Raw genomic sequence first — 14,448 nt, 5'->3', positions numbered from 1 at the left:
GCCCCTAAAAAAACTGAGCTCTTGAAGACAACTGATTCCTACAAAATCTACTCCTATCTGTTTCTTACTCCAAGGTCAGAACATGGGCTAGGAAATCCTTGGCTTATTTTAACAAATTCCTAGTCCTTGACGGGTCATATCTCATTCCCCATGCATAGATCACAATTTTAAAACCTAACAACGTTGTAACTCTTCATTTCTTAAGTAATCTACGGAAGGATTGCTGCCTTCAGTCCTAAAAACCCATTGTCGTTCCCCCTCCTGCCCCAGCTCCTACATTTGCAGTCTCTGCGACCGCTCAGCATGCTACAAAGTGTTAAACCAGCCGGGCTGATATTCTCTTGGCTGCTCCAAGTTCCAGGGCCGAGCAATAAGCTTCTGATTGGCTGAGCTCCTATCGGCAGTAATGGGTATCAGATATCAAACTTGAGACCTCACTAAAAACTTGTTAGCAATACCCTCTGATCCCTGGTAGGCTATGACATCAGCCAGGAAAGCCTATGATGATCATAGTAACCTCTGAGTAGGAGGAGGATCCTGCTGGCCGAGTAATTAGCTCTGCACAGCAAGGGGTGAGCAGTTAGTTTTCTGTTAGTATCAGTGTTCACTGCATCCAAACTGATTTGAGGCACTGGCTGCTGCACGAGACGAGTCCCCAGGAAAGCACAACAAACGTCGGATGAATTCTGAGCTATTAGCTGTGGTCACTTTGCCTCCTGGCTGAAATCAGGGTGGGGTTTCTGGCACAGGACTGCTTGCTGAGAATCACCATGACACTCCTAGGGTCTGAGCATTCTTTGTTGATTCGGAGCAAGTTCACATCAGGTAGGGCTAATTTGGTATTCCTCTTTACACTTTCTTCTTCTGCAAGTCTTATTTGCTTTTTATTAAATGTGTTTGAAGCCCCAAGCAAGGCAAGTAATAACAGATTGTTAATACTGCCTCAGTTCTGTCCTCCCTCCCCAATATTCTGGACAGACTTGCATTTAAATTAGGGGATAACTGTATTGTTCTTATTCCTTGCTTTTAGTTCAGCTATGTTTCATATTTGGATTATAATAACTCCTTTTAATTTTCATGTCTTTTCATATGTCATAAATTGGGTCATATATATGAAAGAGTAGGTTCTGAACAGAACAAATAAGGAATCTCCAGCTTGTGCTTTTTGGTATGTAAGATTGTAATTCCTAAGAAAATCAATCTGGTACTAGTATATTAGAACCTAGAGATCAGTTAGGACACAGCTAATTCAAGTAAATGCATTTCCAAAAACGAAAAGTCACTTGGGGGAAGTAAAAATAGCAAATTTATTTAAAATGACATCACTGCAGAAAAAAGACCCAGTGCCACAGTTCCTCCACAACCATCTGATATTTATAAACTGAGAATCTATCCCAAATCTTCTGTGTTAGTTGAGAGCAGAGAAACTTCTGAAAGAACATTCTCTTTGAGTGAAGGTGAGTGAAGGGACCTGAAGGGGCCAACCCCTCCTCAACAAAAGTCTTTATTCAAATTCCTACAGCTAAAGTCCAGCAAGTGAGTATTCATATACACCTGTGTACATTTTTCCTCTAAATCCTTCCTAATCAACTTTACACACAAAACTGGTATGATTCAATGGGCTATGCAATTCAGTAGCTGGGGAATTATTATTGTATGATGTTTTACTTTAGGATTCTATACTTTAGGACAGTATTCATATTTACCAAAACTTTTGTTCAAGAGAACACTAGAGAGCTTTCTTGTTTCTAACCTTGTTTTCCAAAATGCCTCTTTTAGTTCTTGTTGCTCCATTTTATTTTTTTATTGTGACACCTGAGGTTTGTAAGAATGATGATGGGAGGGAGGTGTTTACCAGAAGTAGACTTCAGCAGTTACAGCATTTGCAATGTTATCAAAACTCCAGAATATAAATGCAAACCACAACTCCAAAGGAGTTCTGAGGTGTGTGTGTGTGTGTGTGTGAGTGTGTGTGTGTCCGTGTGTCCCTTGAGATCTTAACATTGCAGTTGATCAAGCCATTTCTCTGTTTGGTGAAGTGCGATGAAGAGTCTATTATTCATTCAAAGGCATCCCAAAGACCTTAGATTTCTATCAAGAATTGTGAAGCAATACTGCCACCTTTCTGAAGAAAAGAGGATGCAGCCTTGTTTTGAGGGCAGCCACATTCTTTTCAAGTGAGCCATTGCTGTTTTTAAAACGAATTTTTGCCTGGTTTGCCTGTAAAAGGATTTTGTGATGTTCTTGATAATAGACTTGCAAAACATACTTGTCAAATGAATATTTCCTTACAGTAAATTTCAAGGGGGTAGTGAGCACAAATTCTTCCACAATTCATGTGACCCATCTTGGTGGATTTATGGAGTCATCCTCTTTTGCTAGCATTATTTCCTACTATATCTCATGAATTTGAAGTTGATTATACTGGTGTCCGTGGTAATGCTTTTCAGTCCCTGATCAAAGGGATATTTCATACCAAAGATCTTATTCAGCATACTTACCTCATGTTTCATCTACTAGGACAGTCTCCCATGGCAGGCAAGAGGGTTGGTTTGAAAAGAAAGATATGAAATTAAAGACAGAAGCAAATATGATTACACCACAACCTTGATTCTAGAAGCATTCAACTTGGCAATCAGAGACATATGAGGAGGCTGGTAATATGCTAAGAAAATGGCAGAAAGATGTCAAGTTAGAAACCTTAAGAAAATATGATGATAAGAAAGTAATATAATTCTTGTGCTTAGGTATAGTTATATGTCTTGCGGATGTGGATGAAAAGGAGGGCCTTTCTACAAAGAGTGTATTGTAGCTTGTGATGAACACGTAAGGGGGACCCTTACCAAATTTTGCCTCTTAGAAACAATATTTAATCTTATATGGCTATTCCAGTTTCATTACTAAGATTTCTCTTTGTTATTTGCAATAGAGATTGAAGTTCTTTAATTTGTGGAAAGTATTTCTTTTTGGAGAAGCTAAATTTTATTAATCATTTTGACATATTTCAAAGGGATTGACAAGAACAGCTATAAGTGAATGATATGCAAAATGTCAAACAATTAATATACCTTTTAAAAAATTTCCCCGGTTATGGACAAATGACAAAACCATGTGAATAATGAATGATGAAGGCTAAACATAGCATGTAGTGTAGAATATAGTCAAATAAATACTAGATGTGTGAATTTGGACAAATGACCTAACTTTTCTGGATCTCTGTTTCCTCATTTGTACAACGAGGGATGAATTAAATGTTCTCTTACGTCCCTTCTAGGTCTAACATTCAGATTTCATGAACGTTATAAAAAGTAATAGAACATAAAATAAGTGAATTTCACTTATAATAATTTTGTAAGTTGTTATGCTACATGGCAGTTCATGCATGATAAGCAGTTTATAAAAATGGCTATAATTAATACTAGTTACATATAAATTATATTTTTATAGTTTATCTCTTTTTGTTAGTTTTCCAGTATCTGTGATTGGCATCAATATAAGACATTTCCTTTCACATCACATACACTTTAATCAAAATCTCGTGCACAAACATAGAATGTGATACCCACGTAGAGATCCGCAATCCGATTTCCTAATACTCCAGTCCCATACCACCAAGGCCCAGGGGATGTTTCCTATAGTATTTCCATAGGTCTCCCTATCATGACCTGGGGCAGGGATGGGAATACTGTTGGAAATTGAATAGTATGTCTAGCTGTTCACTTGGCAGTCCAAACCCCAAGAATTTTGGGTATCCTTGCGACATGAAGCTGTATATGGTAACCTTAATGAGTGTAGACCCAGAAAGAGAGCAGTGACATGGGAAAAAGAATATACTGAGAAGAGGTCTGAATCTTTGGCATCTGAGAGTCTTGGTTAAGAGGAAAGGTAGGCATAAGAGATGGGAAAATGGGGAAAGATTCTGTGTACAAGCAGGGAAAGTAGTGGGGAAGAAGGGATACACAGGTGTCAAAGGAGCTAGTCATGAACATCTGTACTTGGGCTCAGCTAAAGATGTACTTGATATGGTTGGCTTCATTTGCCCCTAAGAACTCTCAAAAAAGGTCCCCCACGGCCTAAAGCTTGCAGTTCACAGTCTGTCCACTCTAAGGTAATTAAGGAACTCCTGTCTGAGGGGAATTAAAAATCATCCCCTTTTCATTCTGTCACCAACCCCAGATGCTCTTAAGATGTAGCTTATTGTTTTTATGACTTTTGACTAGTTGTTATTTGCCTGTATGACTTTAGACCTCATTGGGGGGGCGGAATTTTTGTCTTTGTTTTTGTTGTTTTGTGGGCTCTGTGATCTCACAGGTATAGGAAATTCCTAGCAAGGAAACTTTATTTGTGCAGAAAGGAGCATGACTTCATAAATTGGCTTCTGCTCTGCAATTTATAGTTTTAAAGAGTTTGCGTGGGGCACGCAGAAGTTAAGTGACTTGTTCAGGTGTGTCTGGCTCTTTGTGACCCCATTTAGGGTTTTTTGACAAAGATACTAGAGTGGTTTGCCATTTCCTTCTCCAGCTCATTTTATAGATGAGAAAACTGAGGCAAATAAGGTTAAGTGATTTGTCCAGGGTCACACAGCTAGTAAGTGTCTGAGGCCAAATTTAAACTTAGGAAGATGAATCTTCCTGGCTCCAGGCTGAGCACTCTATCCATTGTACCCCTTAGCTGCCCTCTTGGGAGACCGTTTGTAAAATGAAGAGATTGGAATAAGGCAGTCTTCATGATTTCTTTAAGTTTGAATGTTCTATGGTCTGAAAGAGGCCCTCTTTTGAAAAGAAATCTTTCTATATATGTTTTTGTGTCTAATGGTAGCCATTTCTAGGTTGGGGGAGGGTAGGAAGGAAAAAAGGGGAAAAAAAGAAAGTTACATGGTAACTTTATTATATATTTAAAAGGAAGTTGTACATAATAGATTTGCAGTTTTACATACAATCATCTTTTTTCTATTCTATATTATGGAAGTGCTTGTTTTATTTCTTAAGTTCAGAATAAAATAAATAAAATTTTTTAAAAAGAAAAGAAAAAATCTCTTTCTTCCTAAATTCAGTAACATAAATGCCTTTCAGTCCATCAGTTGCTTTGTTTTGTGTTTTGTTTGTTTATTTTGTCCAAAATGTTATTTTTTTCTGTGTGGAGACCACCCAGTGGATGAATGCAGATCAACTCCTTTTTAACTTAGGGAAATGCCTGGGTGCACTGAGAGATTCAATAGCTCATAGTCCCACAACTAGTAAATAACAGAAAGAGGACTTGGATCTAGGTCTTCCTTATTCCAAAATTGGTTCTCTATCCATTAGACCATGTTGCCTTTAAAAAAAATGCCAATGTATCATTTCTAGGTGACAGAAGAAACCTAAGAAAATATAAGAAAATGTTTTCACGTTAAATTATAAGAAATAAATCAAATATAAGTGACAGATCATTAATTGTGTGATTGAAGAGAAAGGCTTAGACTGCAAGATTACTCTGGACTCCTGAAGAGAAGGGGAAGGAGAAGAGAGGGAGAACAGGTAGATTAGTAGAAGCACAGAAAAGTGAAGCTAAGGGCAAAGAAGACAAACTTCACCAACCTCACTGTGGCATAGATGTTCAATGGAAATGTAGCACCATAGGTAACTAGTAGATGGAGCCTACATAAAAGAGAGGAAGATCCTTGGTGCCAATTTTCAATGGTGGGGTATGCGTAATAATTAGAAACATAGCTAAAAAAGTTGATGAGACAATTTGCTACAACTCATGAAGATGTCTCATAAATGAGAGATTGAGTGGAAAGAGTACTTTCTTGAGAATCAGGAGATCGGGTTTGAACTGTACACAAAAGGAGAAAAATGGCCCCAAAGTATTTTCTATATAGACATATTTAATTTCTTTTTTTCCATTCCAAAACTTATCTAATTCCTCCAATTCATTTTGAGGATTATATATACATACATATACACATATATACATTTATATACCCACATACATATTATTCCATATGTAGAGCATATGTACATTTATGGATAAATCACACAGGCTCTGTTGGTTACAGTAATTTGTTTTTGTTTTTCTTATTTTTTGATTGGTGCTATGATTTCTTTTATATAGGGAAGTCCTGAGGAAAAGATTTTCTTCCAGTGCAGATGGGCACCAGTTCTGCAATCTGTACTCATAACATCACTGGCTTAGGGCAGGGAGAAGTTAAATGACTTACCAAGGATCATACAGCTAGAGTGTGTCGGAGGTGGGATTAAAAGCCCAGTTTTCCTGACTCTGAGACCAGCTCTGAAATATACTTATATATAGCACTTTACAGTTTGTACTTGACATCCATTAAGTCACTTGAGCTTCACAACCTTGTGTAATCATGATAAACAATGACAAAGCTATGTCATGACCATTTTAATAAGGAAACAGGCCCTATACTCTCTCCACTGCCCTTCTCACTTAGGACCATTGAAAACCATCATAGCCATTAGAAGAATTAATTCATCTTTCTTTGAAAGTCACAATATCATAGAATTAGAAAAATAGACTGTCACAGCTACAAATAATGTTAGAAATCATCTAATCTCATCCTTTCAGATGTATCAACTAAGATTAGAGAGACTAATAAATGACAGAAATGGGACCCAGGCTACTAACTCTCAGTCCTGTCCAGTGCTTTTTCCAGTATACCACACTCAAGTGTTAAGTTCTCAAACCTTAAATATCTGCTAGACTCATGGAAGCTAGAATTAATCTAAAAGACCATCAAATCCAGCTCTCACAGCTCTTCGATACTAAGACTATTTATGTAGGAAATATCTGACTTGTCACAGTTCTTAGCTAGGGTTGTTTCACATGTTGGCAATGGCATGGCTCTGTAGCATTCTAAACCTATGATTATGTGATGCATATGCCATTGGAAACACTACTAGTCCCATCATATGAGAACAGCAGAAATGCAAGGTAGAGAGGGTAAGAGACCAGGTGAATAAAATTTTTTCAACTAAATAGGGCTTCACAGTCTAATGATTTTAATCTGTAGGGGGAAAAACCTCATCAATCATGATCACGATCACGTTGATTCAGAATTTCATTTCTTAAAAACAATTGCTACCTTAATTATATTTAGTCCACCTGTATATGTGCCCCATTGTCCTTTAATTTGATACTCCAGTGCCTCTCTAATTACTCGTGCCCTTCCTACCTTGTATTTATTTTTAATTTTTCCTCTCCTTTCCTCTCCCCTCCTCTTCCTTACTATCCCCTCTTCTCATCTCCCTTCCTTTCCTCTCCCCTCCTCTCCTTTGTGATAACCATTTTGCAGTTTTTCCAGTAGAAGAAAATCAACAGGAGTAAGCTGATACCCCCTAGAATTCCCATCTAATGTCTATAAATACTGAGGGTTCCTTGGTTTTATTGTGGTTGCTTCCAAAGTATCACCCACTTACTTGAGGCAACTCTTGATTTTAATTCAAAAAGCATTGGTTAAGTATCTACATTTGTTAAATAAATACTAGATACTAGGGATTCAAAGATGAGAGAGAGAGAGAGAGAGAGAGAGAGAGAGAGAGAGAGAGAGAGAGAGAAAGAGAGAGAAACCTTGCCTTGAAGTGCTTACCCTTCTGAAGATTAATGAATCTGTATTTTTTTCTAGCCTTCAAGGGACTACTGAAATATCCATATAACCACAATCAAACTTCCTCATTGGGGGCACACATCATGCTTAGGATCCAGCCTTGTCCATTTTAGTAGATAACTCCTATTATTTGTGGCCACCACCAGTAAGGCACTGTGGATATCAATTAAACTACTTGTTCACCTCCACCAGCTTTCTCAAGGCAGTTTGTTTTATTATTTGCCCATTAGCTGTACTCCCTCTATAGATTAATATAGGTTCTTAAAGAAGTCTAAAGGTATATGTATGTGTGCATGCATGTGACACATGCATATACATGCACATGCATATGCATGCACTTAGCCAGTGCAGCCACCAATCAAATCACACATGTCCCCATTCACTAGCAATTTTCTCCTGCCTTTCAAGTTGCTAATCAAAAGCATTATCTTAGTAAATAGTTTAATTTGAATAGATAAAAGGGTGATTTTAAAAAAATAAGCATAGTCACTTATGTCCAAGAAGCAACAACCGTATCAGACGACTCCTCTATCTCTTAGAGGTTCACTCTCAGTGGATTCTGCTGTTCATAGCAAAATAAACAGAAATTTCAGGTGCCTTGCCGCTCTATGGCAACAGCTTGGGGGCGGATTTGAATTAATTCTCATTTATCATTCTAACACTGTCAGGTACCTGAATCCAATCCTTATTCACTCTGAAATGCTTATCAAGGACTTATCTGAACAAGAATTTATTCATTGTTCTGCTTAAGCATGATGGCTTCTCTGTTAGTGGAACTAGAAATTTCTTCACACAGAGCAGAGCGAGGCATGGAAAGAAATTTTTTCCCATGATTGTCAATCCCCCTTTATTTTGAAAGCCCCAAATACAAAAACATCCATATATGTCACAAAGGCCCTTGGGAAAACATAGAAGACTCAAATAATTAGTAGCCCCAAACTTTCTAGAAGATATACTCTGGGGTAAAAAAAAAAACACACAAGCTCCCCAAACCAGATCTATTAGACATATATTTCTTGGCTTTGGGTCCCTTTCTCTAATTCCCTAAATTGAGACCTGTTCTGGTCCAGGTCCTCTTTGATTTGGCTATATAAGAAATACTTTTCTCTTTTCTACCTCCCACCAAACCTAAGGTCGGTTCTCTGAATTATGATTCATAGGGTCAGAAAATCTTTGACCCACAGTTCAAAATGAACTGAAATTTTAATTTTGTCTGACCAGGTTGGAAAGTACCAAGGGATAATACCCCTATTTATACCCTTAGTTGACCAATACATACTGTGGCATTAAGTACTTTTTAAATGTCAAATCCTAGTCCTTATAAGATGACCACATTATTCCATAAAAGTTGGTCTATGTCTTTATGTATCTTTCTGCAATTCTTTCTGTCTCTCTGAATTTTCTTAGACTTTCTTTGATCAACAATCTGACTTTTTTTTCCCCTCTCCTCTATTTCCTTTGACATTCACCCACTACCTCTCCATACTCTTCCTCTAATTTGGCTAGAATATAAAACTATAGTGTGTTTTGTGTTATTTGTTACATCTTTCTATCTTTATTTGGTTTTTGATTTTTATCCTTCAGTGTATTTTCCATATGTTTCACAGAAATTTAGAGCTTTGTGTCTCTGTCTTTCTTCATGATCATTAAACTTATCCCTCTTTACCCCAACCTGGCTATGATGTAAAACTAAAGTATTTTTTATTATTTGTTAAATGCAATGAATAAATATCCTTATCCTCAATTTTTAAAGTAAAGAAGTTTTCTATTCTATCTTCTCTTTGAAATCAAACAAAAAAATTTCCTTATTTAAATTGCCTTTAGTTACATGGTCTTTAGTTGATAATTTTCTATTGCTATTTATGTCCATTTTTGTATTGCTGTCACTTTCTTTTTTTAATGTGAATCCAATGGAATATTACAGACATGTTTTTTGTTTTATTTAGTATTTTATTTTTCCCCAGTTACATGTAAAAACATTTTTTAACATTTGTTTTTAAAATTTTGAGTTCCAAATTCTATCCCTTCCTCCCTCCTCACCTTCTCCCCCATTGAGAAGGCAGGCAATTTTATATAGGTTATTCATGTGTAGTCATGGAAAAGATAACCATAATAGTCATGCGGTGAAATAAAACATAGATAAAAAACCTTAAGGATGGATAGCATTTTTCATCATAAGTCCTTCAGAGTTGTCTTGGATTGTTGTCTGCCTTATAGCCCTTTGGGCAGAGCTCCAAATTGCTCAACAGAATGGTTGAATCAGTTCACAACTCCACCAATAGTGCATTAATGTCTCATTTTTCTCATGTGCCCTCCAACACTTGTCATTTTCCTTTTCTGTCTTATTAGCTAATCTAATAGATATGAGGTCAATAGTGAGTTAGAGTATTTTTTCATATGGCTGTAGATAGCTTTGATTGCTTCATCTGAAAACTGATCATATCTTTTGATCATTTATCAATTGGGGAATGGCTCTTATTTTTATAAATTTTACTCAGTTCTCTATAAGTTTGAGAAATAAGAACTTTATCAGAGAAACTTGCTTCAAAATTTTTTTCACAGTTACTGTTGCTAACTGTATTTCCCTCCATCTTATTCCTTCTCTCCTTTTACCCTGTCCCTCTTCCAAAGTGTTTTGCTTCTCCTCCCCCGATCTGCCCTCACTTCTATCACCCTTCTCTTATCCTCTTCCCCTCCTAGTTTCCTGTAGGGTAAGATAGATTTCTATATCCAATTGTATATGTATGTTATCCCCTCTTTGAGTCGATTCTGATTAGTTAGGTTCATTCACTCTCCCTCACATCCCCCCTCTTACCCTCTACTATAAAAGCTTTTTCTTGCCTCTTTTATGTGAGATAGCTTACCCCATTCTACCTCTCCCTTTCTCTCTATCCCAGTACATTCCTCTCTCATTCGTTAATTTTATTTTTTAGATAATATTCCTTCGAATTCAACTCATACCTGTGCGCTCTCTCTCTCTCTCTCTCTCTCTTTTTACACACACACACACACACACACACACACACACACACACACACACATATATATACATATATCTTCTAAATATGCTAATAATGAGAAAGGTCTTATGAATTACAAATAGCATCTACTCACATACGAATACAAACAGTTTAACTTTATTAAGTCTTATGATTTCTTTTCTGTTTAATATTCAACTCTGGTCTTTTCATCAAGAATGCTTGAAAGTCCTCTATCTCATTGAATATCCATTTTTTCCCCCTGAAGGATTATACTGTTTTTCTGCCTAGGTGATTCTTAGTTGTAATTCTAGCTCCTTGGACCTCTGATCCCTGAATGTAGAAGCTGCAAAATCTTGTTATCCTGACTGTGGCTCCATGAAACTTGAATTGTTTTTTTCTGGATGCTTGCAACATTTTCTCCTTGACCTGAGAACTCTGGAATTTGGCTATGACATTCCTGGCAGTTTCCATTTTGGGATCTCTTTTAGAAGGTGATTGGTTGATTCTTTCAATTTCTGTTTTCCCCTCTGGTTTTAGAATATCAAGGCAGTTTTCCTTGAAAATTTCTTGAAAGACGATGTCTAAGCTATTTTTTTCTTTTTAAAAAATTAATTTTTCAACATTCACTTCCATAATATTTTGAGTTCCAAATTTTTCCCCATATCTCTCCTCCTCCCACCCCAAGACATTCTTATCACCCCTTCTCCCAATCTCCCCTCCCTTCTATCACCACTCCCCTTCTCTTATCTCCTTCCTTTCTATTTTCCTGTAGGGCAAGATAGATTTCTATACACCATTGCCTGTGTATCTTATTTCCTAGTTGCATGTAAAAACAATTTTTAACATTTGTTTTTAAAACTTTGAGTTCCACATTCTCTTCCTTCCTTCTTCCCTCCCCACCCACCCCCATTGGGAAGGCAAGCAATTCAATATACGCTATACATGTATAGACATGCAAAACAGTTCCATAACAGTTATGTTGTGAAAGGCTAACTGTATTTCCCTCCATCCTATCCTGCCCCCCATTTATTCTATTTTCTCCTTTGACCCTATCCCTCCTCAAAAGTATTTGCTTCGATTATCCCTCCCTCGTATTTGTCCTCCCTTCTATCATTTCCCCCCCCTTATCCTTTCCCCCACTACTTTCCTGTAGGGTAAGATAGATTTCCATATCAAATTAATTGTGTATGTCATTCCTGCCTTAAGCCAAATCCAATGGGAATAAGGTTCACTCATTCCCTTTAATGTCTCCCCTCTTCCCTTCTGAAATAAAAGCTTTTTCTTGCCTCTTTCATGTGAGATAATTTACTGCATTCTACCTCTCCCTTTTTCTTTCTCCCAACACATTCCTTTCTCACTCCCTAATTTTATTTTTTAGATATTATCGCTTCATATTCAACTCATCCTGTGCCCTCTGTCTATGTATATGTATATTCCCTCCAGCTACCCTAATACTGAGAAAAGGTCATCTTTCTATGTAGGAATGTAAACAGTTCAACTTTGATAAGTCCCTTATGATTTCTCTTTTCTGTTTATTTTGTTATGCTTCTCTTGAGTCTTGTATTTAAAAGTCAAATTTTCTATTTAGCTATGGTCTTTTATGCTATAAAGTCCTCTATTTCATTGAACATCTATTTTTCCCCTGAAGGATTGTACTCAGTTTTTCTGGGTTGTGATTCTTGGTTATAGACCTAGTGCCTTTGACTTCTGGAATACCATATTCCAAGCCCTCTGATCCTTTAATGTAAAAGCTGCTAAATTCTGTGTTATCCTGATTATGTTTCCACAATACTTGAATTGTTTTTTTCTGGCTGCTTGCAATATTTTCTCCTTGACCTAGGAACTCTGAAATTTGGCTACAATATTCTGAGGAGTTTTCCTTTTGGGATCTCTTTCAGGAGGTGATTGGTGGAGTCTTTCAATTTTTATTTTACGCTCTGGTTCTAGAATATCAGGGAAGCTTTCCTTGATAATTTCTTGAAAGATACTGTCTAGGCTCTTTTTTTGATCATGGCTTTCAGATAGTCCAATAATTTTTAAATTATCTCTCCTGGATCTATTTTCTAGGTCAGTGTTTTTTTTTTGCAGTGAGATATTTTACATTGTCTTCTATTTTTTCATTCTTTTGGTTTAGTTTTATAATTTCTTGATTTCTCACAAAGTCATTAGCTTCCATTTGCTCCATTCCAGTTTTTAAGGAATTATTTTCTTCAGTGAGTTTTTGAACCTCCCTTTCCATTTGACCAATTCTACTTTTAAGGCATTCTTCCCCTCATTGGCTTTTTGTACATCTTTTGCCATTTGGGTTAGTCTATTTTTAAGGTGTTTTCTTCAGTACTTTTTTGGGTCTCCTTTAGCAAGCTATTGATTTGTTTTTCATGATTTTCTTGCATCACTTCCATTTCTCTTCCAAATTTTTCCTGTACTTCTCTTACTTGATTTTCAAAACACTTTTTGATCTCTTTCATGGCCTGCAACCAATTCATAATTTTCTTGGAGGCTTTTGATGTAGGAACTTTGACTTTGTTGTCTTCTTTTGGTTGTATGTTTTGATCTTCTTTGTCACCAAAGTAAGATTCTACAATCCGTTTTTTTCCCTACTGTTTGCTCATTTTTCCAGTCACTTACTTGGCTTTTTAGTTCTTTTTTAAGGTAAAACTCTGCTTCCACTGTGGAGGGTATACTGTCCCAAGCTTCAGGAGTTCTGTGCAGCTGTTTTCAGAGATATTTCTAGGGACCTGTAAATTTTCAGTTCTTCCAAGGTTGTATGATTAAAGGAGAGGTGTTTACTCCTCTCCTGGTCTCTGCTCTGGAAGCCTTTGAGCTGTGAGGAGGATTCCCTCTGTACTGCCACAAGCTCTGCCACACTAGCACTCTTCCTCACCCCAGGACCACCACTCAGGACTGTCATCCAGATCAATACATGGGTAAAGAAGAGAACCCTGCCTTAGTGCCAGCAGAGAGACATCTGCAATTCCCTAGCTACTTGATCCCAACCCTGTCTGTGGGCTGAGAGCTCCTGAATCAGCCACTGTGATGCCACCACCACTCCTGCCCTGGGGCTGGACCCAGCTCCTCTGTGGCTCAGGTCCCACAGACATTTCTTACTGACCTTCTAAGTTGTCTTTGGTGTTTATGGGTTGAGAAGTCTGGAAACTTCCACAGCTGGCAGTGATTCAGTCCTCTGAGGCCTACTCCAGGTTTGCTGTCTATGCTGATATGGCCCATGCTTGACTGTGTTCTTCTCTCAGACTGGTGCAACAAACCTTTCTTATTGACCTTCCAGGTTATCTTGGACTGGAAATTTGTTTCACTCTGTCATTTTGTGGATTTTGCTGCTCTAAAATTTGTTTAGTCATGTTTTGCAGGTATTTGGAAGGGTTTGGGGGAGAGCTCAAGCACATCCCTGCTTTTATTCTGCCATTTTTGCTCCACCACCACCCCCATAACTTTCTGTAGTCAGAGTTCTTTTTTCCCGTTGTTTTGCTCATTTTGTCAGCCTATTACTTGACTTATAACTCTTTGTTAAAGTAGAGCTCTGCTTCCAGGGTGGAGGAAACACTGTCCCAAGTTTCAGGGGTTTTGTGCAACTATTTTTAGTGATATTTTAGGGACCTGTAAGTTTTCAGTTCTTCCAAGGTGGTATGATCTAAGTAGAGGTGTTTACCCTCTCCCGCACTGTGTTATGGTCTGTGAGTGACCACATGCACTATTTTCTGCCCTGGAACTGTGAGGAGGGTCCCCCCTCCACTCTGGCCACCAGATTTGCTATTTTAGTTCTCCTCACCCTGGGACTGCAACCCAGCTCTGAGTATTCTCAAAACAACAGAGAACTGCCTCAGTGCTGGCAAAAAAAAA

General features: G+C 37.5%; 1 protein-coding gene across 3 annotated transcripts in view; it reads left to right on the top strand.

Moving 5' to 3' along the window:
* Nucleotides 1-535: 535 nt before the first annotated feature.
* Nucleotides 536-14,448, top strand: part of MYOCD (myocardin) — a 167,948-nt gene continuing 154,035 nt past the window's right edge. For all 3 annotated transcript variants that reach the window (XM_036757074.1, XM_036757073.1, XM_036757075.1), the window contains exon 1: nt 536-825. In XM_036757074.1, the coding sequence (XP_036612969.1) occupies nt 771-825 (55 nt within the window). In that variant the 5' untranslated portion in view covers nt 536-770. The remainder of the gene's footprint in view (nt 826-14,448) is intronic.

Source organism: Trichosurus vulpecula, chromosome 4 (genome assembly GCF_011100635.1).
Source record: "Trichosurus vulpecula isolate mTriVul1 chromosome 4, mTriVul1.pri, whole genome shotgun sequence".
NCBI classification, from domain to species: Eukaryota; Metazoa; Chordata; class Mammalia; order Diprotodontia; family Phalangeridae; genus Trichosurus; species Trichosurus vulpecula.
This window is presented reverse-complemented; position numbering and strand designations above follow the sequence as displayed.